We start from the raw sequence: 27,756 nt of genomic DNA on the forward strand, positions 1-27,756 counted from the left end.
TTTCAGCAGGGGACCGGTCCACTGTCCCTCAGACCTTGCAGGAGGCCGGACTATATTTTGAAACAAAAAATGAACGAATTCCTATGCCCCACAAATAACCCAGAGATGCATTTTACATAAAAGCACACATTCTACGCATATAAAAACACGCTGATTCCTGGACTGTCCGCGGGTCGGATTTAGAAGGCGATTGGGCCAGCCCCCGGGCCTTAGTTTGCCTACCCATGGTCTATGTAGTGGATGAGGAGAGGAAGTTCCAAGACAAAAATCCCCACTCAGCCACTATCTGTCAGCGTGATCGATCTCACAGGATCCTCGTGAGGATAAAATTTGGGTGGATTGGGTGGCTTTGCATGTCGCTCTGCATTCCTTGCAGGAATAATGAGATAGAAGCAATAACAACCACCACCACCACAACCACCATGATCATGGGCTGCTTGAAGAAAAGCCATAGTCGTTGGCTAGGTTTGGGGTGAATGAATTGTGCAGGGCATGAAACGGAAGGGGCAAAGGAAGGAGGTGGAAGCAAAGTGCCAGGGAACATCTTCCGTTGATGCTTCTTGCTAACATATAGCACTTGCCTTTCTTCCAGGCTGTTCCTTATTCCAGAGAATTTAAGCAGAAGTACGACTACTTCAGGAAGAAGTTAAAGAAACCAGTAAGTATGGTTGGAGCTGATAGTCTTCAGAATCATAGAAGTGTGGAGTTGGAAGGAACCAGGGGTACCAACTTGAATATTTTTATTTTTTGAGGGGGGTTGATGATGCGTGATGTGGTGTGCAGGGGCTGGAAGGAGCCAGGCAGTGGTGGCTGGGAGGGGGCTGGACTTCACACACAATCCTCTTTCCAGCAATATCCCAGTGTTTATCTTGCAAACTTGCCCTTTCAATTGTTCAATCATGGCAAAGGGTCCTGTTTCCAAAAAGGACTGGGTAGGGGGGAGGGTTCTGATCTCTCCACCATTTTTAATTGTCCTCTAAGATGTGGAGGGGGAGGGAAAGGGGGGGGAAATGAAGATAATGGGTATTCTTCAGCCCTTCCTAATACTCAAGCACACACCTCCACCCATCCCCCATAAGCATGGCTTCGGGGGGGGGGGTGGCACTTTCCTGTTTCGCCTCCGGTGGCAAAATGGAGGGGCCAACCCTGGAAGCATTGCCTAACAATTAGCATTCTCAAGATGCTGGTCCTGATCCAGCCCCACAACTGTGCAATTTAGTGTGCAAGTAGATTTTCAAGTTTTCTTAAAGTGGAGTCTATAGCTCTGCACATACCTGTGTGAAGTAGTTTCCCCCTTCCATTGAAATGAATGGAGATGGTTTGTGAACTGGAGAGAGATGCAAACCCACAAAATCATTGGGTAAGGTAGATAAACTGTAGTCCAAATCAAATAGTAACTACATTTAAGATATGGGACACGGGTGGCGCTTTGGGTTAAACCACAGAGCCTAGGACTTGCCGATCAGAAAGTCGGCGGTTCGAATCCCTGGGACAGGGTGAGCTCCCATTGCTTGGTCCCTGCTCCTGCCAACCTAGCAGTTCGAAAGCACGTCAAAGTGCAAGTAGATAAATAGGTACCACTCCGGCAGGAAGGTAAACTGCGTTTCCGTGCGCTGCTCTGGTTCTCCAGAAGCGGCTTAGTCATGCTGGCCACATGACTCGGAAGCTGTACGCCAGTTTCCTCGGCCAATAAAGCGAGATGAGCGCCGCAACCCCAGAGTCAGCCATGACTGGACCTAATGGTCAGGGGACCCTTTACCTTTACATTTAAGATCTGTTGTTTGTAGCAGAACTTTAAATGGGATTTTGCCTATTATTTATATTTATATTTATATTTATATTTATCATGGCTCTTTCCCAGTCCAGGACTCAAGGCAACTTACATAAATTGGTTGCAAGTTAGACCTCCATCGAAATCAGTGTTTAAGGTTAACATATTACCAATTTTTAAAAATGTGATAATGATGTAGCTGAGGGACTTTTAGAATATTAGATGCACATTTCCGGCACATGTTTACATACAGCAGGTGATAGCTATATGTGAACCCCCCACCCCACCGAAATCTTGTGATGAAGGGAGGTATATAAATTTAATAAATGGAAATAAACTAATAAACAAAATCATACTAAGATATCAGTGGGCTTACGTTACTCAGTGGGTCTCACCCAGAATCTCTGGCCCCATCTAGTGCAGAGAATCAGAGTAGGTGTACACTGAAATACCATTTTAGCTCAAATGTGAATTGTACAACATTTAGCATCATGGACTGAACTATCCTTGTTGCTCAAAGCTAACCCTGTTCCCAATTTTCAGCGAAAGATCCCTGGAACCTATAAAAATACTTCTTTTCATTCCTTACACTTTTCCCAGTTAATATTATATCAAAGGACTATATTATCAATGTGTTTTCAAACCACCTCTAAATGGGCCGCGTTTGGCCACCATATATCATAGAAGAGGACGTTGTGTCCGATTTTACGCTCTTAAGTGTTTTATCCCCTCTTAATGATACAAGCAGGGAATGATAAGTTAAATGCATTCAGCCCAGTGACTGAAATACTTTTCTCTCCCCAAAGGCTGATATACCAAACAGATTTGAGATGAAACTCCACAGAAATAACATTTTTGAAGAATCGTATAGAAGAATCATGTCGGTGAAGAGACCAGATGTGTTGAAAGCCAGGCTCTGGATAGAGTTTGAGTCGGAAAAGGGCCTTGACTATGGCGGTGTGGCCAGAGAATGGTTCTTCCTGTTGTCCAAAGAAATGTTCAATCCGTATTATGGCCTCTTTGAATATTCAGCAACGTAAGTTCATCATATACAAAGTGTTTTCCCTTTTATTGTCTTATAATTCAATACACTCGAAGACCTGCCAGGGAGTTTGTTTTATCTTTTCTGTCTTTCAATGTGCGTTTTTGTTCTTGTGCAAAAATAATTTGGTTATTGAGCTGAATTAGATGTATTGTACTATACTTTGAGCAGTTCACTTTACCAAAGATTGCTGCACATGATCGATCTCCCTTGGCTTCTCCTGCTTTTCCTTGCCAGGGTAAATTAAGTAGTCTGATTTCAATTTGCTGGAAAGATTTTCCTTCCCAGCCACACAGAATTAATGGGGGCTGGCTCCTTGCGCTGGACCTCGCTTTGTACAGATAACTTGCACCCTGTGTGCATTTAACTTGTGTGCATTCAGCTTTATGTGCTTGCAAAAAGAAGTTTATAAATTAAAAGGGAGCAGAAAGGGGTGGGTGTCTGGAGAAAAAGATTCTGGGAATCCTATCTGCCATTGAGCCCAATGTTTTTAGACTACACGGGATTTTGGCTTTATGCGCTGCTCACAGAATGTAACCCCAGCCTAAGTTGAGAGTCGCCATGAGTTGCTACTGCTAGATCAGGCACTCCCAAACTTGGCCCTCCAGATATTTTGGGACTACAATCCCCATCATCGCTGACCACTGGTCCTGTTAGCTAGGGATGATGGGAGTTGTAGTCCCAAAGCATCTGGAGGGCCGAGTTTGGGGATGCCTGTGCTAGATGATCGAGCAATTCTAAAGTGACACCTGGGGATGGAAGCCAAGTGTTAAAACACAGTTTAGGGGAGAAGGCAGATACCTGGTGTAGAACAAAACATCCCAGTGTTTCTCTCCAAAATCAAGAGGGGTAGGGAGTATTTGCAAGTTTGCGGTACTGTTTATAGTTATCCTCTCGCAATGTTACAAAAAGATATTCCCTTCCACTTATTGGAATGGGTTTTCAAATAATAATAATAATAATAATTGGAAGCAGCTGATAAATGAATGGATAAATACATTTTTTTATTTAAAAAAAAAAGGCGGCTTGTGGGTGTGGAGAGCTAAGACCAGTGGTTCAGCCAGCATTTGATTTGGTGCTATTCATATTTGTATTTTCACCCAATGGCTGTTTTTTCTGTTCCACCCATCTATACCTTTATTGTTGTTGTTAGTTTGTTGAATTTGTATATCGCCCTTCACCCAACGATCCCAGCGCAGTTCACAACAGAAAACAGAAAAATACAAAATGAGAATACAAAATACATAATAAAAACGGGACAGTAATTCCCCTCCCACAAATACATAGAATATGAATCGGCTGAATGCCTGATTGAAGACCTTTAGTATTCATTCCTTTTATAACTCTTCCCCACTCATGAGACAAAAAATAAAAAACCAAATGTAAAGATAGAACCATAAAAACTACGTTCATATCCAGAGATGATACCTGGACATATACAAGGCCTTGCTTAGCTAAGTAGCCAGAGAAAGAGGAGTGGTCATAACTGAAGGATGGAAAGCATGCTTGGCTTGCAGAAGGTCCCTCATTCAGTTGTTGGCATCTGCAGTTCACAGGATCTCAGGTAGCAGTGCTGTAAAAAGACGTCTCGATAACATCATGGCATTAAAAACAGGAGCGATTCACATTTATGTCAATTGTTAACTGCCCTTTACCAAATATGAGGGAACCTTAATTATAATTGCTCCCTCTCTTTGGTTTCACACATTCTAAATCATTCTAGGTCAGTTAATTCAATGTCCCGCCTTACAGTTAACTCTAAAAAGCTTGCTTAAAAGATGGAATAATTGATTACAGAAAACACTTTCCATGCAGGGCGTCAATACCTGTATCACTTCCCTTTATGGGTTCAGTACGCTGAGACAATGGATTAATAGTGTCTGTATTTATCACACTGATTTCCTTTTGCTGGCTGTGGGCACCAAATGAGGCCAGGGCCTCATAAATGATTAGAAAGGGAACCAGCAATGGTATAAACTATTTTCCTCCTTTAGCACCGTTTCTGCAGGCAGTGACTGTGTGTGGAGGGGTCATTTTGGCCTATCTCCTTTTGGCTACTCCTGCCTCGCATGTAGCCTTCAGAGGGGTGGTCAGCTTTCAGTGTGGCCCTTGGGCAGAAAAATAATATACACACCTTCTCTGGAGGTGAATAATGGAAATATTCCCAGTTCATGCTGGGATAGCCGGGTCAATCTGCTGCAGCAAACTCAAAGAGGATTAACCATTAACTTGTGCGCCATAAGTTTCCATGGACTTCTGCCTACTTCATCAAACGCATAAAGTGTGTATGCACAGAGAGAGGGGGGAAAGAGGCTGAAAAGACACTGAAATGTAAGAATGCGTAGCCTACAGTAACATAAAGAAAGCTCAACATGTATAAAATATCAGTACAGTTACTGCACATAGCAGCGGGATCTTGCTTGTTTATCTCATCTGCACCAGAAAAGTGACTGCACACACAATAAACCAGTTGGTCTTTAAGGTGTCACACAATGCTCCTGTCTGTTAGCTTGATATGAATAGCTTGCATGTTCCCGGTGTGTGTATCAAATAAGCTACATCTCTGAAGGAATATTGTTCTGCTTGGCAAAAAGCGAAAGCCAGCCAGATGTGATGCCAATTTCTTATATCCTTTTCTTTTTCTTCTTCTTTTTTAAATTAAGGGACAACTATACTCTGCAGATCAATCCTAATTCAGGTCTTTGTAATGAAGACCATTTGTCTTACTTCACCTTTATTGGACGAGTTGCTGGGCTGGCAGTGTTTCATGGGAAGCTTTTAGATGGTGAGTAATATACAAGATTGTGACTGTAGAAGTAATTCATAACATGGATTAAATGCTATAATGCCCTCTCGCTGTTTTATGGCCATTCTGCTTAACACTGGCTTTTTCATGGAGCAAAATAAAATGAGCGATGTAAATAGTTCAGAGGTTCTGCTGAGTAGCAATATCTTCTCCTCCATATAAACACCTTGGGAAAAGCAAAGAATTTATTAAGGTAGCGCTGCAAAAGCAGCAGCTGTGTAAAACGCCATACCAAAATGGTGTCACCTTTTAAAAATCTGTTGTTTATTTCTGCAGCACAGCTGATAACAAACCAAGCTAAATTTCTCCTGTTCCACAGCTGCTTTCACAGGGGTAGTGCAGGTCTCAGCAAGGGAAACAAAAAACCTGCAGTTGGGTGTAACCTTATGTACCTTTCCCCTTTGGAAACTGCCATTGGTCTTTTTTGCACCTCTTAATAAGCCAAAATATGGCTTACTGAGATGGTGCACAGAGAGGACTTTGCAGCTCCTCAATGATCTTCTTAACCCATTGGTAGGCAAACTAAGGCCCGGGGGCCAGATCCAGCCCAATCACTTTCTAGATCCAGCCCGCGGATGGTCCGGGAATCAGCGTGTTTTTACATGAGTAGAATGTGTCCTTTTATTTAAAATGCATCTCTGGGTTATTTGTGGGGCATAGGAATTCATTCATTTATTTATTTTCCCAAAATATAGTCCGGCCCCCCACAAGGTCTGAGGGACAGTGGACCGGCCCCCTGCTGAAAAAGTCTGCTGACCCCTGTTCTTAACCCCTGCACGTAGCATTTCATGTATCGAATGGCGCAATCACTCAAACATGCATGTTTACACCCAAAAACTTTAATCCAACATCTTAGATCAAGGAACGAAAGTGCTTACTCACTGCAGGCTAAAGCAAAGCGGCAGTTATGCAAAACATCACTAGGATATAAACCGACGTTTTAACTTTGCTTTCTGAAGAACTGTGTAAGTTACGTAGGTTTAGTGACTCTGTTCCACCAAGTCTCCATCTTCTCCTTCCCCTGTGCAGCGGCACTGGCGAGCTTTGGGCTTGCAGCCATGGGGCCCTGCCCCTCCTCCCACCTGCCTTTCCCAGAGATGCAAAAGGGCTTCCTTCCCACACAGCTATTGTTTGCCATTTGGGACCCCCTCCCAGGCAGCAGGCTGCTGCTTTTGCCACGTTACTACACAGGGACCCCCAAAGTGCAGTGCCCAGGGTCCATTATACCTGAAGGAGCGTCTCCACCCCCATCGTTCAGCCCAGACACTGAGGTCCAGCGCCGACAGCCTTCTGGCAGTTCCCTCGCTGCAAAAAGCCAAGTTACAGGGAACCAGGCAGAGGGCCTTCTCAGTAGTGGCGCCCACCCTGTGGAACGCCCTCCCACCAGATGCCAAAGAGAAAAACAACGACCAGACTTTTAGAAGACACCTGAAGGCAGCCCTGTTTAGGAAAGCTTTTAATGTTTAATAGACTATTGTATTTTAATATTCTGTTGGAAGCCGCCCAGAGTGGCTGGGGAAACCCAGCCAGATGGGCAGGGTATAAATAATAAATTGTTGTTGTTGTTGTTGTTGCTCCGATTCACACACACACACCCAGGACTGCCCTGAGGAGAGCAACACTCTTGATCAGGATTCTACCTAAGGATTAGAGGGACCAAGCTCTTGGCTTCACTTCAAGTTATCGGCTCATTCAGTGGGTTGTTAATCCCTGCAAAATGTCCAATGTTGAATATACTGCCCCTTCAGCTGATGGGTGTGTTGTTTTTTCCCTCGACAGTCTGCTGTCGTATTTTTCCCTTGCTTCTCTTTTTCCCCAGTTCCGCCGGCAGCTTTGCTATGCCTGCCTTGTCTAGATATTTGAAAACGCCCCTTTCTTTTATATATTGCTCTAGAGAGAGGCTACCATTTTAAATTAAACTTTGTTACTTTGCCTGTTCAGGTTTCTTCATTAGGCCTTTCTACAAGATGATGCTGGGAAAGCCAATAACCCTGAAAGACATGGAGTCCGTGGTAAGTAGAACGCTTGGAAAGCTTATTAGTGTTTTCATTTATGTGCGTTTCTGCTTCTCTGGGGAAATTATTAAATGCCAATACTTCCTAGAAGCTTCACAGTTTGAGGCACAAGGGTAGTATTTTTGAGGTTCAGGACAAATGTGCTCCTTAGCTTTTGTTCTTTCTCTGTCTCCAGTGAGGTGTTCCCTTGCCTGACAAGGTAGCAATGTGAAGCCCTTAATGCAATTAAATTCAACAGGAAAAGATTTATGCAATATTTTTTTGCTCGGTACATTCGAACGTGCAAGCGCTCCCTGTAAAAACCGCAGCCTTTCCAGAGAAACCACAAGCCGCTGCAAAAATTTGCTCCTGGCTTACTGCCCATGGCTTTTCTGGGCGAGACAGATCGTGATTCCTGGTTCACACCTAATGCCAAGCCAAACAATGACTTTGCTATTGGCATCGAAGCAGCAGCAGGACCAGGGTGGGAGGCAAAGCAGCCACACGCTTCAGCTCTGCTTTGGTTTTGCACTACATGCCATTGTGATACACATGGGCTGGAGAGGCCTGGGTTCAAATTCTCACCCAGTGGTACTGAGAAGTCTTATTTCTCTGCCTAACCTACCTCATAGGGACGCGGGTGGCGCTGTGGGTTAAACCACAGAGCCTAGGACTTGCCGATCAGAAGGTCGGCAGTTCGAATCCCCACAACGGGGTGAGCTCCCATTGCTCAGTCCCTGCTCCTGCCAACCTAGCAGTTCGAAAGCACATCAGAGTGCAAGTAGATAAATAGGTACCGCTCTGGCGGGAAGGTAAACGGCGTTTCCGTGCGCTGCTCTGGTTCACCAGAAGCGGCTTAGTCACGCTGGCCACATGACCCGGAAGCTGCACACTGGCTCCCTCGGCCAATAAAGTGAGATGAGCGCCGCAAACCCAGAGTCGGCCACGACTGGACCTAATGGTCAGGGGTCCCTTTACCTTTAACCTACCTCATAGGATTATTGAGAGGAAACCCAGCTTGGGGGAATGATTTAAATCCTACTTTTTAATCTTCTAAGCTGTCCAGAGTGCTGTTTTTGCGCTAGAAATTTGGAATATAAATATTTCAATTAATAAATAAGCCATACTTTCTTGGGTGAAAGGATAGGAGCGTGGTTATAGCTCTAACCACGTGGTTAGAGCATGCTGCTGATAACACCAAGGTTGCAGGTTCGATCCCCTGTGAGACAGCTGCATTTACCTATATTGCAGGGGGTTGGACTAGATTAGCCTTGAGGGGGGTGTCCCTTCCAACTCTACAATTCTGTGATTCTGTGTGTGCTTATTAATTGACACTGGGCATAAAGTGAATGTGCATTTAGGGATTTATCTGAATGCGCACTTGAGTGAGGATGCAACCTCTGTGCACTCTGTGGTGCTCACTTCCAATATGCATTCTAATGCCATTCCCCACCCACAGTTTCGCACAACTAGTTACCTTATTTATATGGAACATAAATCCAGGTCAAAAGGAAATGATGGACCATCCAGATCTCTGTACATACAATGCTTAAGGACAACGTGTACATACCCATAGAAGGCTGGTGCAATGTACCAAGTTATTCATTTTGTACCCAAAATAATTCCTGCTGCTCTGTGGGACATCTTTGGGAGAAGAAAAGCCTAAGGAATAAACCCTACACAAATCCAGAGCCGAGTCCCTAAGATGGTTGGATGGTGTCCTATTCACCTCTTTCTGTCAACTCCTGTAGCCAGACTGGTGCCAAACGTCTTGCTCTGCTTGCCTTAGGACTATATCAGTGAGGCCGAGAGGGGGGTCTTGTCGTCTGGGTAGCCCAGGACCTCCATGCACACTGCCCAGGCTTGCACCCCAGGGAGGTCATTTTGTTGCTGCTAACACAGCAAAAACAACATGGGAGGCTGTAGTTCCGAATTACCAGCCAACAACCCCAAAGAATGTACGCACAGAGCAGAAAGGCCCCTGATTCAGATATTAATGGATCAGGACAAAAGAACAAAAACAAAACAGTGAGTGGTGTAGGCCAGTATTTTTATTCTTGTCGTGTTACCTCATATAGGTTTGTACTGAATTGTGTTCCTTGCATTGAAAGGAGGCTCTTTGATCCAGCAAAGGCTTTCATCAGTGGAACAGCGCGAGAGGGGATTTTTGCCTATTTCCCCCTCCTTCTGGCACTTTCCTCTCCTGTTCCAAAGGGTCCTTTAACCCACTGGAGGTGGAAAAGGGGGAGACGGGCGACTGCATGAAGCAAAATCCAGCAAAAAGTGCCTCTCCCCCTGTTCTCTGATGGAAACCCCTGCTGGATCAAAGAGCTTTCCATCAACACACAGGACACCACTGGATCCCTCCATACTATAAACCCTTTGCTGGCTGTAAATTAAAAACAACAATGTGGATAATGGCAAACCAAGGCAGAATAAACACACATTTTAAAAATGACAACAAGGTATCAGAATAACTAATAGGGTCAAAAAGCTGTTTCTGCGCTAGCTGAGACATGCTGGAAGCTTCAGATTATCAATCCTGTCTGTCAGGAGTTGCAGTTGCCATAATAAAAGCCCAGCAGTGATTCACAGCACTCATATTTTCACTTGTTGTGAGACATTTCCAGAAACTGCAGTTATTTATTTTGTTATTTTTCTTACCCACTAATTGCTGTAAAGTCTTTTGCTGTCTTTTGGGGGGAAATGATTAATGGGAACCGCTACCATTACTTATAGGACAGTGAATATTACAACTCCTTGAAATGGATCCTGGAAAACGACCCCACAGAGCTGGATCTCATGTTTTGCATAGATGAAGAAAACTTTGGGCAGGTATGTGAGAGTTGTTCCAATTACTGCATTTGTTCTTTTGAGATGTTGGCCTGTGTTATGTATTCAGCATCACATAAGCCATTGAAGAGCATACCTCACCCCAGGGATGGCCACCCAGATGTGTGACAATGGCCTCGATGTGTAAACTCGAGGCTGATAATATCAGTAGCAATTTTCGAGAGAACATTTAAAAACTGCTAGCCAGAAGATACTTAACAATTCCTCAGTGACCACCATTGGAGTTGGTTAAGACTGTTGATGGGCTCCCAAATGAGACAATGTGCAGTCCTTATTGGGGAAAGATGTTAGGATTGCAACCGAGAGAAAATGCTTTAATCTCGGCATCTGAGAATGGCAAAGCATCTTCCAGATTTTCCAATGAATGCCTTTTATAGAAGACCAGAATGAATAATGGGTGTGTAGCAAGTCAAATGGTTTTATATTACTTTTGCCTTGCTTTGACACTGCATTTTCCAAATAATGAATGTCTTCTAGTTCCTTCAAGATAGCGTCAGATTTTTTTCAAAGGGTTCCAAGAACTAAGCACAGCAACCTCAAAAAAATGTTGCTTTTGGATGGAGTAGACTTCAGCAGAAATACAGCCAGTCCCAAGTATTGTTGGAGGCCCCTGTTGCCAGTGTGGGAACGATATATAGAAATGATGTGTCTGCATAGTGAGGATGACTAATGGCGTCCCATGAGCTTCAGGTTGGCCCCTGTGAGAACAGAAGCAGTAGTACTAGTGCAGCCCTGGCCTGATCCAGCCGGGGATGTTCTTGTGTTCTTATGGCAGAAGCGACATGTTTTGCTGTCTTGTGTCAAGAAAGGTTTAGAAGCCCTGATTCCTATACCCTTGTGTTCTGGCCCATACTGTGTGGTTGAGGTCTTGGTTTGTTCAGTTCACCAGGTTCTTGATAATGGAAATCTATTATTTTATATTTGACTTTCAATCGTTTAAATGTTAAAAGAGCAATTCTGAATATTTAAATCTGAGTTTCCCCCCATCATGATTCAGACAACCATAACATAACACAGCGCATTCGAAGTCTGTCTTTGCTTGCTTTTTGCTTCAGCTTCAACAGTTTCTCATTTTACTTTCTTACCACCGGGGAGCTGAAAGCTTCGCACAAAGGGATTCTTGTTGAGAGAAGCGATGTGCAATTTAGGAGACGATAGTCACAACAACTTGTAAAGGTTTTGCAAAATTCGAACTGTGTTGTCGGGTGCGATATTTGCAGTGGTGTACACAGTACAATGACTATACAATGAGTTGTATAGTCTACAACTCATTCACTCCAGAAAAATTCAGCTGGCTTTAATGCAGAACTAATTTGAAGTAAATAGGTTGTGAATTGCAATCGCATGCATGTCTTGGGCTGGTGCATTATAGGAGACCTAGTGAAATGTACCCTCAAATGTGGCCTTAAAGATGGTTTGCTGCTACCTTCCCAATTACCATATTTTTCCGTGTGTAGGTTTTTCCCCTTTAAAAATGTCAAAATTTAGGGGGCATCTTATAGACGGAAAAATACGATACTCTCTAGCTTTACCCTCCTTTCTTTCTTTTCCATTGCCCTGGGAAGATGGACAGAGACACAAGATAATTAGAATCTGTCCTTGGCTCTCCTATGCCTTGTGTCGTCGTCCTTTTCCCTTTCTGCTTAAAGAAATGCTCTTTCACACGTCTCATTTGTTCTGCCTTTGCTGCTCTCTCTCCTCCAGATAACAGTTCTGTGGCTTTGATTCTTGCATGTGGTTTCTCCAGGCTAATTATTGCTAAGCATTTGCCCCATTAGGCTTTGCTTTCTTTCAGTCTGCTGCTTCCTCTTTAATTATCTGTAAATTTTTGCACATCGTTTTTCTTTCATGTTTTTTAAGTGGCTCTTGCGTTGGGGGAAGCGGGTAATAATAATGAATGAGTGAGGAGCAGTGTGTGGCATTGGTGCTCAGGTTTATTCTAAGCTTTTTGCCATGTGGTGTTCCTCCTCTTCGCAGACAATGTTCTGGTAGCAAGTGTTCATACAGGCAGTACCCAAATATATTTGGGGAGTTATTATTTCTTTTAGAAACCAATCCATGTGTTCTTCTTCATTCTAATACATTTGACATTCTGTTCTATCCATTTTGACCATGCATTTGGGTGTGCGAGAGAGCACCTCTTTTTTTTGTTGGGGGGGGAGGTTTGCTAAAAAAAATTTATCAGATTTCCATTGACTGTTTAAACTCCAAACATTGCTGCCATGCAATCTCCATTTATTTCAAAAGGTTATTATACTGCAGGCTTGACACCAGCTTGGTATCACAACTGGAGTGTTGGACTGATACTTAGGAGACACAGGTTCGAATCCCCGCTCTTCCATGCAGCTTGCATGGGCCAATCATTTTCTCTCAGCCTAACATACCTCAAAGGGTTTTGTGTGAGGATAAAATCCAGGGGGGAGAGGATACAGTGCACCCCACCCTGAGCTCCTTGGAGGAAATGTGGGATGTCAATGTCACAACTAAATAATAAATAAAAGCAAATGTTATCCCAAAGCTGGGTGAGCCCTCGATTGTAGCTTTGCACAGGTGAGGCGGGCAATAAATAAATTGAGAGTGGGTTTCCTCCACTCTCCTCCATTTGTTTATTTATTTCTCTCCCCCCCTCCCCTAAAACTACAATTGTGTAAGCAAAATAAACATAAGATGTGAGTTACCTGTACTAGGATTCTGTCATTCAAACACCACTATAGATTAGCCAGTTTTGGAAAAGTTATGGAGTGCCACCAATGGGTACCAGAAGTGACCATCGTTTCCTACATATGTAGGACATATGTATCACAACATTAATATGAGCGTGACATAAAAATTCCCAACTGTTAATGTGATGAAAACACAGTTTACCCAAGTTTCATGAGAGGGAGGGGTATTCCTTCTCCTGGCCATTACCAATATCAGATTATGATTCATCATAGAGCACGCTTCATGAATATATCCCAAGTTTTTAGGAGGACACGAGTGCTTTGCTTCCACTATAGTTGAAAGGAGGCTCATCTGCTTCTCCCTTCACTTTTATCACACTTGATCTAGTCTAAATGCCGGTCTGAATTTGTATCAGGCCATCCAGGAATTGCAAATCATTGTGGGATTTTCTGGATTCAGGATCTGCAGCTCAGAATAACTAGGTTATCTGCTTTAGATCACTTCTTTGTATTTCATATAATGTAAATATTGCAAGAACTTCTCTAGTTTAATGTTTTCTTTTCTCCAATTCTACTTTGGAATTCTTATGCTGAAGCAATGCATATCCAAAAGGAAAATCAACACTAGCCTTGCGGGAAAGATATATGAGCAACAACTAATTTGATTAATGGGTTTTCCCTTTAAAAGCAATATGGATTTCCCCCCCCAAAAAAATTAGATGTTGCTGGTAAAGAGTGCCAAGCACATTCCTCCATAAAAATTACTCCAAATCATTAAGTATGAAGTATATATTTCATCTTGGAAACATCCTTAAGGCTCATTTCATGCATTGCATGTATTTATTTCTCTGCTGATCGCAAGGTGGTTCACAACATAAAAATACAAAATGAGAACACAAAATATGTAATAAAAACGAAAACAAGAACAAACCACACCCACAGACACATTTAAAAGAACACAGAATGTTAATCGGCTAAAGGCCTGGTTAAAGAGAAATGTTTTTGCTTGGCACGTAAAAATATGTAATGAAAGGGGCATTACATAGGGGACATTGTTCAGACTGAGGACCACCCTTCTGAGGGTGATCTGGAGGCCAAGGTCAGGAGGAACAGATGCAACTCTTAACCTTTGTCCAATAGGCTATATCTCAGCCGTGCAAAAGTCAAAAGGCTTCTTTATCCACAAGCAAGCAAGCAACACATATCACCATCTTATATGCAGGAAACCAAGAGGAATTTTCACAGTTGGAAGGGCACCTTCCAACTAGGTAGAATCTAGGGCTGGGCAATATCTAGTTTTCAATATCGCAATATATCACCAGCTAAACATTGCTATATACGGATATATCACAATGTCGGGAATGAGGATGGAGCCGCATAGAGGCATTGGCTGGCCTCACAGTTTCCCCCACATTGTGATTTTTGCATAGCGCACACACGCACACACACACACATCATGGTTTGCAATATATGAAACCAACATCACAATATGGACTTCAAACCGGTTTTGGATGATATATTGATATATCACCCAGCCCTAGTAGAAGCACTCGAGGAGAGCTAGTAATGGATATCCAGTAATGGATATAGCATGGGGAGGGTCTCAAGCCCCAGACTGAAAGGGGGGGCTGTATTTGTCCACTAGGCCTGAGGTTCCCCTATCCCTATGTTAGTGGCAGACTCAGGTTTGCCATCCGATGCATATTCCAACATGTGAGCTGCAGTCCATCTCAGCTGCCTGGCAAACATTCACCTGTCTTATTCATATGTTTGCAAACACATTTTCCCATATGCATGTCTTCAAGCAGAGGTAGATAACATGGTGCCCTCCAAGGGGTTGTTGGATTCCCATCAGTCCCAGCTGATCACCATTGGCCATGTTGGACCGATGGACCGAGATGTAGTCCAACAATATCTAGAGGGCACGCTGTTGACTATCTGTGTGATGTATCTAAAATGTAATGCGGGAAAGGAGACTGCGGAAGAAGACTGGAAGAAATTTAAGATTTATCTTAAGAACTATTATAAACTTGATGAAGCTTAGAATGTCGAGATTTTACAGAGAGAAAGGGTTGCAGTAATATAAGATCAGATTAAGAAAGGACTATGATGAATTAGGATGGGAAAGAACATTTATAAGTTGCTATAAAATTTGGACATGAGGATGCAGAAAGGGGAGGTATGGGGAAGTCTGAGGAAAGAAGTCTATGAAAGGATATTTTGAAATTATATTTGTATGTTTGTCTGTTTTTCTTTTATGTTTGTTTGTTATAAAAACTTTTGTAAAACTAATAAAAATTTTATATAAAAAAAAAAAATAAAATGTAATGCGTGAAATGGATCTCCCACTGCCTGCATTACATTACGTAAACTTCTTGAACGGAGAATCTGTCTTTTCCTCCTTAACGTTCATCACTCTGCAAGGCTGCCAGTTGTATATTGGTGGGAATAAATAGATATGGACCTGCCTTGTGTTTAGGAGCGTTTGACAGCAGGAGGCCTCGCGATCACTAAATGGGGATTTATTTATTTATGGGATGCTCGAGCCGTTCTGCTTGGGTACCGTTGATGCTTTATATCCTGGGACCATTAGAGAGCAGCTGTGCCAAGTCTTCTGAAGAGATGCCAAACAGCACATGAAGAGACATCCCTAACGCTGCCTTCCAAGTCCCTGCTGAACACTATCAAATTCTTTATAACTGAGCAGATGACATGCCAATCTGCCTTCCCCTTGAATTTGCTAACGAAATTGTGGTGCTGAATTCCGATTTACCCATTACTTCACATCCTCCTCGAGGTCATCCTTAAGCATAAAACATTTTGACCAGCAAAACACAACCCTCCATAGGCATTAAAAATTCAGAGAGCTTGTTCATTAAAATGTAATAAATTTGTGCCTGAAAGCTGTAGCAATGCTTTTCTACAGACGTCTCCTTATAGCTAATGCATTTTTGTTTTGTTTTGTTTACAGACATATCAAGTCGACTTGAAGCCGAATGGATCAGAAATCACGGTCACAAATGAAAACAAAAGGGAATACATTGAGTATGTATGTGTGTGTGTCTGTGTACTCAGTGTGGTGTTTAACAGCCGTAGAAGTTTAGCTATTCAAACTGGACTTCAAAGATAATAATAATAATTTATTATTTATACCCCGCCCATCTGGCTGAGTTTGCCCAGACACTCTGGGCGGCTCCCAATCGAGTGTTAAAAACAATACAGCATTAAATATTAAAAACATCCCTAAACAGGGGTGCCTTCAGATGTCTTAAGATAAGATAGCTGCTTCTTTCCTTGACATCTGATGGGAGGGCGTTCCATAGGGCGGGCGCCACTACCAAGAAGGCCCTGTGCCCGGTTCCCTACCTCACTTCTCGCAATGAGGGAACCGCCAGAAGGCCCTTGGCGCTGGATCTCAGTGTCCAGGCTGAATGATGGGGGTGGAGATGACTTCACTAGAAGCCATTCCCAGATTAAAACCCAGTTTTTCTTTTAAAATAAAAAGCAACCAATGGGAGATGTACGGAGGAGCAGAAGAAAAGTTGTTACAGGAAAATCAGCTTTTTTTGTGGAGTAGCGGCCAGCTAGCCACACTCCAGACTTCCAAAAATGGAAAAGAGTGACCCGGAACTCGGCATAACATCTTGTTTGGTCCTTCCTCTGAAATACAGGCATGTTAAATGAAGGGAGGCACCAAATTCCCACCGAGTTTTTTGTTTTTTTTTTGATGGAGAGATTAATCTTCTTTCAGCCAAATAATGGTAAAACAGACTACAATCTCCATAGGAACCACAAGATTAACTTCATGCCATCTCTGCATGGCATACCTCTTAATATGGAAAGGGCATATCTGAAGCACTTTGAAGCATGTGCACGCAAAGCTATTTAAATGTCAGGCTGCAAAGTGAAACAGAGTTTCCTTTGAATTACTCTTTTATGCTCTTCAGTAATTTTCCTCCTCCACCATCTCATTGGTTTCCCAAAGGAAATCTGAGAAATTAATGAAGAGACACACATATTCATGAGCTCAGCAAACGATATCGGAGCTGCAGCTGAAATGGGGAGGATTGTGTTTGCCTCATTTGTTCTGTTTACATTTTTTCTTAGTTTGATGAAAGATTACTGGAGCCGTAAATGGGAAGGCAGAAAAGCATTAGGGTAGTTAAGATATTTAAACGATCTCTCTTATTCCTCCTAATGAAAGTGCCATTTCTCTTTGTGTACTGCAGCTTAGTCATCCAGTGGAGGTTTGTCAACCGGGTTCAGAAGCAAATGAACGCATTTCTGGAGGTAAGTTCCTTCGGCAAACCCCCTTCTGTTTAGCTGTGTGGTCTGCATTTATTGGAGCAGGGCAGCCAGACTTTGGTGGCCTTCAGATAAACAGCAAAGTATGCCAGACATACAGCACAGAAAGCAATCATGGCCCGATTAAGACATGCTGAGGCCCTAAGCGATGTCAGGGTTAAGAGACCACGTAACACTACTCCCCAAAAGGTGTGTTATTCTAACGGAATGGACCACGAAAATACAAATAATATATTTTTATATATATTTGCACATATACTGGTACAAAGGCGAGGATACAACAGCAAACAAACTACAAGTGTATCTTGCAAGAAGCCTACTTGCAAATTAAATACCTTTATAAGAAAATGCCCGATGATTTTTAGCATATATGAAAACTATATTCTAGTCATTTCTACAGATGTATAAACACAACATGGCAAAGAGTTGTGTAGCCATTCAATACATCAGAACGATAATGTCTCTCTTCCCTGTTTCCTTGTTTTGTTTTACTTTACCAAAAGTAGAATTTGCACTGTCCACTTTTATCTCTGCCTCCCCCACCTCAGACATGTAACCCCCAGAAAAGGAGGGTTGCCCAGAAGTGAATCTGCCCCTCAGGCAGAAAAAGGTACCCCCCCCCCCGTTTTTATACTAAGAAATAAGCTGCTTAGGTCTTAGAGGAAACACAACGTTTCTAACTTAAAAGCTGTTTGCTGTAGCTTACGTCTTGAATGAATTGTTCTCTCATGTACCTGCAACTGAAAAACCTGAGACTCTGCCTTGTTCAATGGAGGAACCTTGTCATTCATTCGGTATGTATTTGTGCTTTTCAGGGTTTCACAGAGCTCCTGCCTACTGACCTGATTAAGATTTTTGATGAAAATGAGCTGGAGGTTAGTTGCCTTTCATTCTTACAACAGCATCAGAAAGCTAGTTATTTAATTTTTATTCGGTGCAAATAATAAATAAATGTGGGCGGGAACCCTGCAAGGATCCATCAGCAAGCCCTTGTCTTTATTATTAAGAATTTGTGGGGAAAAATCTTGATAATGCATAGGTGTGTTTTCAGAGGCTTCAGTCCAGCTACGCATCAGTGTAAGTTAAATTTTCAGGCTTTGTAAGAATCAATACAATAGTGTTTGATGAGTATGACTCCATATGTATCTTGCTGGTAGAAATTCTGCAAGAACTATGGCAGAAGGGTGATCTTCTGCATGTATCTTGATAAGCCTGTTAAACCTATGGCAAATACTTGTAGTGTAGCAGCTGATACCCATCTCTCAAAAACTTCATTCATTCCTTCGCAGTTGCTAATGTGTGGCCTTGGCGATGTTGATGTCAATGACTGGAGACAGCACACCATCTACAAGAACGGATATTGTCCAAACCATCCTGTCATTCAGTGGTACTGGAAGGTAACACTGTAATTCTCAGTATAAACTGTTGCCTTCCTTCTTAACTTTGATTCTGTCCTTTGACCAACTGTTGACCTCTGGTCACTTCTTAAAATGTGCATGACAGTTCATGGAAAGACCTCTCTGCCTGTTTCTCAGATTGCACTGGCAACACTGGGTTTTTTGGCTGTGCCACCGTAAGTTTCCACAACTGTCTTGTTTTATAGGCTGTTCTGCTGATGGACGCTGAGAAACGTATCCGGCTATTGCAATTTGTAACTGGGACGTCAAGAGTGCCTATGAATGGATTTGCTGAACTTTACGGTGAGTTAAACCAAATGCATCCTGATAACTTTTGACAATATGTTCTGCAAAGATAGCAAACGCAAACCCCGAACAGCCAAGTTTATGCTTCCACTGACCTTCCAAGCTTGTCGGCACCTCTTTTTTGCCAGAGTCTAGGTCGGGGTCAGCAAACCTTTTCAGCAGGGGGCCGGCCCACTGTCCCTAAGACCTTGTGGGGGGGCTGGACTATTTTTTTTTGGGGGGGGGAATAACCCAGAGATGCATTTTAAATAAAAGGACATATTCTACTCATGTAAAAACACACTGATTCCTGGACTGTCCATGGGCCGGATTAGAAGGCGATTGGGCCGCATCTGGCCCCCAGCCTTAGTTTGCCTACCCATGGTCTAGGTTGTTGCTCGTCACTGGGGTCACGACGGGATGAGCATTTTGCCACTTTGTGTGACACACACACACGTATTGCAGTCAGGGGAAAACCTGTAACCCTGGCCAGCAAGAGTGCACACCTTCCTAGAGTCACTGGTGTGCAGACCATAACAGGCTGCAACATTTGCAAGCAGCATCTTGCAAAGAGACACTTTCACATTCATGTGCTTTTTTACCCTTGATCCAGGTTCAAATGGTCCTCAGCTGTTTACAATAGAGCAATGGGGAAGCCCTGAGAAGTTACCCAGAGCTCATACATGGTAAGTCACAAACAAGGTGTATTAAGTCATTTACAGTGATGAAATTTGACATGCTAACTACTTTTAGCTGTGTGTGAGGTTGGAATTCTTGTTTCTTACATTAGGCTTGAAAATTAATTAACTATTACATTAATGAGTGCCAAAAGCAAATATGAATGATATTGCCATACAACCCTGGCTTCATCTGAGCTGATTCCTTGGGCTAAGCCAAGCTGCCATCTGTGAGAGATGTGGCTTTGACTTTGAATTGCAAATATTCATTTACCATATTTTTCATTCTATAGGACGCACTTTTTCCCCTCCAAAAATGATGGGGAAATGTGTGTGCATCCTATGGAGCGAATGCAGGCTCCTTGGCTTCAGCGATAGCAACGTGAAGCCTCCGAAGCGCAGAGGGAGCGCTCCCTCCGTGCTCTGGAGGCTTCGCGTTGCTTTCGCTGAAGCCTGGATAGCAAGAGGAGTCGGTGCACACCAACCCCTCTCACTCTCCAGGCTTCAGGGATAGCCGCCGGAAACCTTCGGAACACAGCGGGAACTCGCGCTGCGCTCCGGAGGCTTCAGGTTCCTTTCGCTGAAGCCATGAGAGTCTTGATCTCCTGGCTTCAGCAAAAGGAACCCGAAGTCTGCACAGCACAGCGGGAACTTGCGCTGCGCTCCAAAGGCTTCAGGGATCATTGAGGCTGGGGTGGGGGAAAGCAGCGCTTCCCCCCACTGCCAGCCCCACAAGCTCAGGGGGCAGCGGGAAGGCAGCGTGCCGCCTTTGCGCTGCTCCCCGACCTGGTGTTTGAGGCTGGGGGGGGGGGAAGCAGCGCTTCCCCCCGCCAGCCCCAAAGAGCAGGTCGAAAGGAACCCGAAGCCTCCGGAGCCCAGCGGGAACTCCTGCTGCGCTCCAGAGGCTTTGGGTGAACGCACAGAATGCACCTTGTTTTAGAGGGGGAGAACAACAACAACAAAAAATACCCCCCTCTTTGCGCAGTGCCCCTTCAGCGAAGCAGCAGGAGATATGGAAGGGGCTCCGTTTCTCCTGCTGCTTTGCAGAAGAGACGCTGAGCAGAGAGGGAGAGAATTTTTTTCCCCTTGTTCTCCCCCTCTAAAACAAGGTGTGTCCTCTGGTCCGGCGTCTTAAAGAGCGAAAAATACGGTAGTTCAGAAAGAAGAATAACAAGGAATTTCAAATATGTTGTTGGAGTTAAGAATCCCAAGGCATCCTTTAAAAAGCAACAATGAAAGTGCTATTTGTTGCCACAAGTCCTTTTCCTTAGTGTTGCTACCTGAAAAATGCATGCAGATTTGAAATTAACAGGACACTATAATGACACCTTCTCTCCCCTCTTTCCATTTCAGCTTTAATCGCCTTGACTTACCTCCCTATGACTCTTTTGAAGAATTACGAGAAAAGCTTCTTATGGCTGTTGAAAACGCTCAAGGATTTGAAGGGGTGGATTAAGACGGCGCCTGTTCCTTATTATTATTACTACTATTGTTGTTATTATTTTTGAAACAAAGATTCTGTTCACGGAGCAAGATCTGTGTGCTCTTTTCGATTTGCCTGACAAGACATTCACAAGACCCAGAGGCAGAACAAGTTGCACGGTGGTTGGTTCATGGAGCAAACTCTTGTACAGTGCAGACGTCTAAATTGGAAGTAACTTTCTCTCACCTGTGGATAGTATTTCTGAAATTTCCATGGCAAGTTACCAACTGGTGGATGTGTACTCTTGACTACATTTCAGAAGGACTTGTTCTATTTATGTTGTGCCTCTAGGCAAAAGCCCTTAATAAATGTTTTACATACTTTCTAATGACAATGAATGGAATTAATCCTTTTACAGGTAGAGTATTACAGCTCATGTTTACTTTCTAAAAATGATTTAAGACATTTTCAAATTTTATTTCAATACAATTAAACAAAAAGAAGCATATACTGGAAAAAATGAGCTTACTTCTTTTCCTCACAATTTGTCTATAGACTTGATGCCTGTGGCATTTTAGTTTCGAAAGTACCTCTTTCCCCCCCGTTATTTTTGTTGTGGTTCAACCTCGTGTCCCCAGTCTTTTGGAATCCTAGGAGCAACGTTTTTATAAGGAATTTTCTGCAAATTGGAAGTATTATCAGAATATACCTAATGCCTTTTAATTACACGCATTGAGCTTTCACAGACAACGGAGAGAGAAAACAGTGATTCGGATGTAAAGTATTTTATACAAATCGACAGAATATTTACAAGAGGACCGTAACACAGCATGCCAAATCTCTCATTCAATAAGGAAATTGTTTCATTATTCTTTAATAATATTGATATGTATTATATAGCTCTTTTGGTGATGGAGATGGCATTATTGTCTTGGGGGGGGGGCTTAATCCTGCTGCTTACCTTTGTACAGTGACTGTTTAATTCTCTACTCTTTGCAATGGAGGCATTCTGAACTAATCCTGGCACCGCTTGATTTGGACAAAGGCTGTGAAGACCAGATCCACACAAACTCCTGTCTCTATACATTTGCTAATGGTCTCTAAATGAGGATATATATTTTTTCCCCTTTATTTTTAACTGCACCAATTCTAGAAGCACTTTATTGTACCACATTGGAGCTCATCTCTTTCTCCCTATCTTTTTTTTTTTTAAAGAAATCATAAACATTAATGTGACGATATACCTTCTCACTGCCCCCTGTCTTTTTGGTGCAATCATTTTCAGTTGCAAATTTGGATGCAGCTGAAAGAAAACCTACAGAGCTGAATCTGCAGACACTAATTGTATTTTGAGGGGCTGGGTGTTCGGGTTTTTTTGTTTTTGTTTCTTCCCCTGACCAAGATTTATTTAATATATACAGTTATCTAGTCAGTTTTGTAATCTATGACATGTTGCATGATTAAACGATAATGCTTGACTTGTAACTGTTATGTACTAGATTAAAGGGGGAAAGAGCAGGTATGGTACCTGTGGTCCACTTGAAAGGGAATGGTAGCAGAACTAATTGAATAAATCACATTGGCTGGTTTTAGTCAGCCCACCCAAGTCAAAACTGGCAAATGAGCTGCTATCCAGCTAAGGGAGGAAGCCCTATTGAACATAGTGGGATTTGCTTCTGAGTAAGCATGCAATGAACTGAGATACTAGGGCATTTCCACAGGTGAGGTGATCTTAAACTGATATACGCTGAAACTATAAAACATGACAGCACTCTTGTTTTTCTATTCATCCGTCCTGTCTTCCTGCCTCTTCTCTCCCCCCCCCCCCATTTTATCTACTCCGTCTGTATCCTTTTCATAAAACAAGAAAATGGGTAATTTGTTTCTGCTGAAACCCAGCTTAGATCATAACCGGCTTCTAACTCACAAGAGTATAACGCTAATTGGCATTTCTCTCGAGCATTCTGCCCCTTCAACTCCTGGAAGACAATGTCACCAGAAAGAGAGAAAGTATGTTATTTATTTTTTTCCATTTTCAACTATTTTTCTTTTTTCAATTTTGTTTTTGGGCCCTCGCCTTTTATTTAGCTTTGTACTAGATTTCCAGCCATGCACAAAATCAGTGTTTGGGGGGGGGGTCAAACTAAATTCTACTCAAGAGCAGACCCTTTGAAATGAATGTGTTCAAAGTTAGTCATGCCCATTATTACTTTTTCACTGTTGAGTATGACTAACGTTGAATATAACCTATAAAATCTGAGCTCTAGTTGTTGATACCATGTAGCAAACTTCAATAATAAACAATAATGGTAAATTTAAGCAGTTCCTTCCTCTGTCTGGGGGCTAAAACATAAGGAGACCACAATTTTGAAATTCGGAACATAAACGTGAATCAGAAACCAGACACGGAAACCAGATTTACAGAATGTAAAGTATAATTGTTGTCTTGACTGGGCTGCTAATAACTAATGACTGCCAATCTTTATATTTGGATCAAGGTAGGGAACCTTTTTAAGTCTAGGGGCCATATTACCTAGTGGGCAACTCTCACAAGAGCCACATGGTGGTGGGAAAATGGAAGTGATTGCTTTCTTTGTACTGTAACCATACTGTACAAAGCCAGCCATACTCACTTCTCTATATCCATCCAGACAAATGTGTGTGTGATGGTAGCCTAGCAAGGACATGTAGCATGTGTCTCGGGGACTGCCTGGACTCAGGAGTGGTGGGAGCCTTCCGCCCAGGAGGAGGACCAGGAAGACGAGGACTTAGACCTTGGGTCCTGGTGGTGGGACAATAGGGAAGAGGCTGGGGAAAGGATGAGCTGAGAGGCGGTGGAAGCAGCAGGTTGAAGTCATCAAGCAAGGTCAAAAGAAGGAGGCCCTTACAGGACAGTCTCAGTCCTGCTGGCTCTCCTCCTCTCACACTCCGCTCTGGGAGAGTCCTACATGTTGCTGAGCAATGGACTAGACAAGCCCAGAGGAGGAGCTCATCCCCTACGTTGCAGACTCTGTCTGTTTGGGAAGGCTCCAGAGTGAGGAGCTGGAGGGTAGCTCAATTTGCAACTGAAAGAGTCCAGCCAGGGAGACCACACCGGGTTACTTTCTGTGAATGAAATTCAACTTCATTTCAAGCCCCTAGCCTTTTCCGGACCTGCAGGGGCCCAGAACTTTCCTGTCAGCTGTCAAAACACTCTGGAGAGTCCCAAGGATGTAGGGCAGAGAAGCCCAGTGGGCCACATTTAGCCTGAGTTTATTATTCCTTTGACATAGAGGCAATCCTACCCATCATGTAATGCGTGTCTCTTGTCAGGTAGGTTATCGGCACCTCACTTCCTTTAATTTTTCTCCATCTCCATGGACCCAACTTTGATAAGCTGGGCTCACTGCCCTTGCCCCCTAGTTTGGCCCTGTAGCAATGTGGCGTCTCACTCACTTGATCACATGATGGGTGAGGGATGTTGCTTCCAGTTGACAGAAAAGAGCAGGGAGGTGAAGGGAGGAAGCAAACCTCACAAATAGTTTAATTTTAAATAGTTCCTTTGACTTTATAAGCTATGACACGTTTTCAAATCAAGCGCTTAAAAAGGGGGAGGGGCAGATCACCCCTAGACAGAAGGAACATTTTGGCACATAGGAAAATAGCAACTATTTAGCACGGTTATGATCAGGAGGGAGGGAAGATTTCATGTTTGATTGCGAAATTATATCAACAAACAGGAGTTTGCTAGCATCCTTCCCGTTCTATTCCCTAACAAAGGATTATACAGTTACACAATCAAATTGTCAAGTGGGCTAAGTCATGCCCATTTGCCCCCCAATATCACCCGGTACCCTACACCAGGGTCTTCTGGTATAAATTTGCAGAGTAACCTTCCAGGAGATCAGTGAAGGTGGTGGTGGTGTTTTTTCCATTCCCGTAAGTTTAACAATGGCAAGCCACTTTGGAAATTAAATCTCTTCCAAATGGCTAATTCACTAATTTCTTAGCCACAGTGCTCCTCGCCTGTAAAATGCGGGTATTAATTGGTTGCCTTTGGGAGCTGTACCAGCTCCTTTGAGTTTTGTGTTAGAAACACCAACTCGGGTGTAGCCTTGTATTTGTAAATACAGTCGATGAGTCACGCAGCGCAGTACGTAATTGACTCTGCTGTACACTCGCCCCCATTATTCTACACGTGCCTCTAATTGGTGGTTTAAAAAATTAAAAAGTAGATCCCAGAAGCCTGAGGTGTTCCTAGCCAGCTACTTTTGTGAAATGACCCTGGATCTTATGGTGTGGTTTGGAGAGAGTACAAACAGAGCAAAGTGTTAGGATGCCATAAAGACAGGCTTTCTGATCTGTTCCTCTGTGACCTTCCATTATGTTTGCTCTTTTGTGCTTCCCAAACCTTTTGTTGTGCTTTTTAGTCACTTGTTTCACAGCAGCCCATTTCTGCCATTTTTGCTTGTCAGTCTGCGTTATAAGCCTTCAGGCTGTTAATGGGAGAAAACTTACAGATGTGGATTTTATTTTATTTTTATTCTGTGGCATGAATGGAGTCTGAAACTTGAGCATATATAGATATGCCTGGGAACTGTAGCAGCAACCGCCAAGGTGCACCTTCTGATTAAAATGGGTGTTTTGAAATGTTTTCAGATTAGTTCCATTGTCACTTTTGCCTGACCAAATCCAGAAAAAATGTTCCATTTCATGCAATGTCAAGCCAGTCTACCAAACAAATCAAAATCCACCTGCTTCTAGATTTCATCCATATTGGTGGAATTATGCAGCTTTCTGCCTTCCTGATTGTTACCTGCTTGGCCTCAGCTTCAGTCCCTGGCAACACTAGTTGAAAGCTCAGGTAGCAAGTAAAGGTGAGCAGATGCACTAAGATAACATGAGATTGCTTCCACACCAGTCCCAGAATGTGGTACTGGCTATGAATAATCATCTGCACAGCACACCTGTGGCCTCTTTCCCAACTGGAGCTTCTGGTGTTTTGGAGCAGCAAATTAAGAAAAAAGTAGTGTTAGAAAGAGGAGCCAATAAGGAGAGCAGGAGGAGTTGGGCCAGATCCCTCATTGGGGAGTCCTGGGCAAATTGTCCTTGGGGGCAGGCTCCCTTTTCTTGGTGAGTGGGCCCCCGCTGGGCTTACCTGTGTTGAGCCGCCATTTTAATTTCCCACAAATGACACACAACAACGTTCTTCATATTCCTACTTGCCCTTCAACCATAAGGTTTTAGGACCGGTTGCAACAGCGTAACATGCAGTTATAAAAAGCAAAGCCATCCCAACCAAAGTTGAACAGTATAGACTGAGCAGGAGAGATGGGTCCTACAAAACAAAAGGCCTTAGAGGAGGTGCATTGTGGGAAATTAAAAGAGTGGGTAGATTTGGCTTCCTGGCATAGGAAGCCTAAAAATAAAAGAGGCAGGCACAGCTGTAGGCCGCCAGGTGCTGCCATAATCCCTGTTGGGAAGGAATCTTTCTCGCTTATTTATCTTGCAGCCAGTACTGTTCCTGAAGTCTCTCCCCCCCCCCCCTTTTATGTTTTTGAGCTTCATGTATTTGACCATTTGCTGACAAATCAGTAGAGGACGTTGCTGTGAAGGCTAATCACATGCCTCCCTGTCAGAGCCCATTCCTCACTTCCTCACCTCATCCCAATATAGCAAACCAACCTAAATGACCTGTGGGTTTTGTTTGTTGCCCTTTGCACTGTGGCGAGTGAGCATGACTGCAGGAATTCTATCTCAAAAGTCACTGTTTGTTAGCATTCCACCTGTGGAAGAACTTAAATCTGTACACGTTGGTGGAGAGATGAGTAGTACAGCCTACCCACCTCTGTTACTACTTTAGTTTTCTGTGAGTAATATGAAAACAAACCAGGATTGTGGTGGTTTGAATGCTCAAATGCAGATGTAAAATTAAAGCTTTTTTTAAAAAAACAACAACAACGGAACAAGTTTGCTTCTCTGAAATTCTGAGGGAGAACACTGGATGAAAGATGTTGCACTACAAATGAAGTGTACAAACCTGGCTATGTTTCTAAAATTTGGATTATTCCCCAGCCAAATATATTATTTATTTTATTTAAGTAGGGTGCAGGGATCGCTCAAAGTAGTTCACAACGTATCATAAATAAAGATCAAATACAAAAATGCTAAGGGGGTGAGAATCCACATTATAAAACACCCCTAACTAGATAGGCGCCCTCGTCAACATCAGAACGAAACACCCGAAAATCAGCTACAGTGATATCTCGGTTTTCGAACATCTCCATTGACGAACGTTTCGGAATTTGAACGCTGTAAACCGGGAAGTAAATGCTTCGGTTTTCGAACATGCCTCGGAAGTCAAACCAGAAACACGACTTCCGTATTGGGATTTCCGTTCTGAGTTTTCAGTTTTCGAAAATTTCAGAACCTGAAAGGTCTTCCAGAAAGGATAATGTTCAGAAACCAAGGTACCTACCAAAAAATACAATGAAAACTCTTGTTTTAAAATAGTGTAATTCGCAACTGGGCAAAAGAAAAGAAAAAAACTCTTTCTGACCT

The 27,756-nt window shown here is 43.0% G+C and overlaps 1 protein-coding gene and 1 long non-coding RNA gene across 11 annotated transcripts in view; one reads left to right on the forward strand and one right to left on the reverse strand.

The window, feature by feature from the left end:
* The window catches only part of NEDD4L (NEDD4 like E3 ubiquitin protein ligase), a 250,903-nt gene extending 229,293 nt beyond the window's left edge, over positions 1 to 21,610 (forward strand). For all 10 annotated transcript variants that reach the window (XM_082241797.1, XM_082241798.1, XM_082241799.1 and 7 more), the window contains 12 exons: positions 593 to 658; positions 2,578 to 2,807; positions 5,477 to 5,598; positions 7,561 to 7,631; positions 10,353 to 10,448; positions 16,101 to 16,174; positions 17,359 to 17,419; positions 18,250 to 18,309; positions 18,724 to 18,831; positions 19,038 to 19,134; positions 19,730 to 19,802; positions 21,147 to 21,610. In XM_082241797.1, the coding sequence (XP_082097923.1) occupies positions 593 to 658; positions 2,578 to 2,807; positions 5,477 to 5,598; positions 7,561 to 7,631; positions 10,353 to 10,448; positions 16,101 to 16,174; positions 17,359 to 17,419; positions 18,250 to 18,309; positions 18,724 to 18,831; positions 19,038 to 19,134; positions 19,730 to 19,802; positions 21,147 to 21,249 (1,161 nt within the window). In that variant the 3' untranslated portion in view covers positions 21,250 to 21,610. The remainder of the gene's footprint in view (positions 1 to 592; positions 659 to 2,577; positions 2,808 to 5,476; positions 5,599 to 7,560; positions 7,632 to 10,352; positions 10,449 to 16,100; positions 16,175 to 17,358; positions 17,420 to 18,249; positions 18,310 to 18,723; positions 18,832 to 19,037; positions 19,135 to 19,729; positions 19,803 to 21,146) is intronic.
* The window catches only part of LOC309514254, a 39,743-nt gene continuing 33,281 nt past the window's right edge, over positions 21,295 to 27,756 (reverse strand). Inside the window, exon 4 of the long non-coding RNA XR_014211835.1 lies at positions 21,295 to 27,669. This is a non-coding gene — a long non-coding RNA (uncharacterized lncRNA). The remainder of the gene's footprint in view (positions 27,670 to 27,756) is intronic.

Source organism: Podarcis vaucheri, assembly GCF_965113315.1.
Source record: "Podarcis vaucheri genome assembly, chromosome: 11".
NCBI lineage: Eukaryota > Metazoa > Chordata > Lepidosauria > Squamata > Lacertidae > Podarcis > Podarcis vaucheri.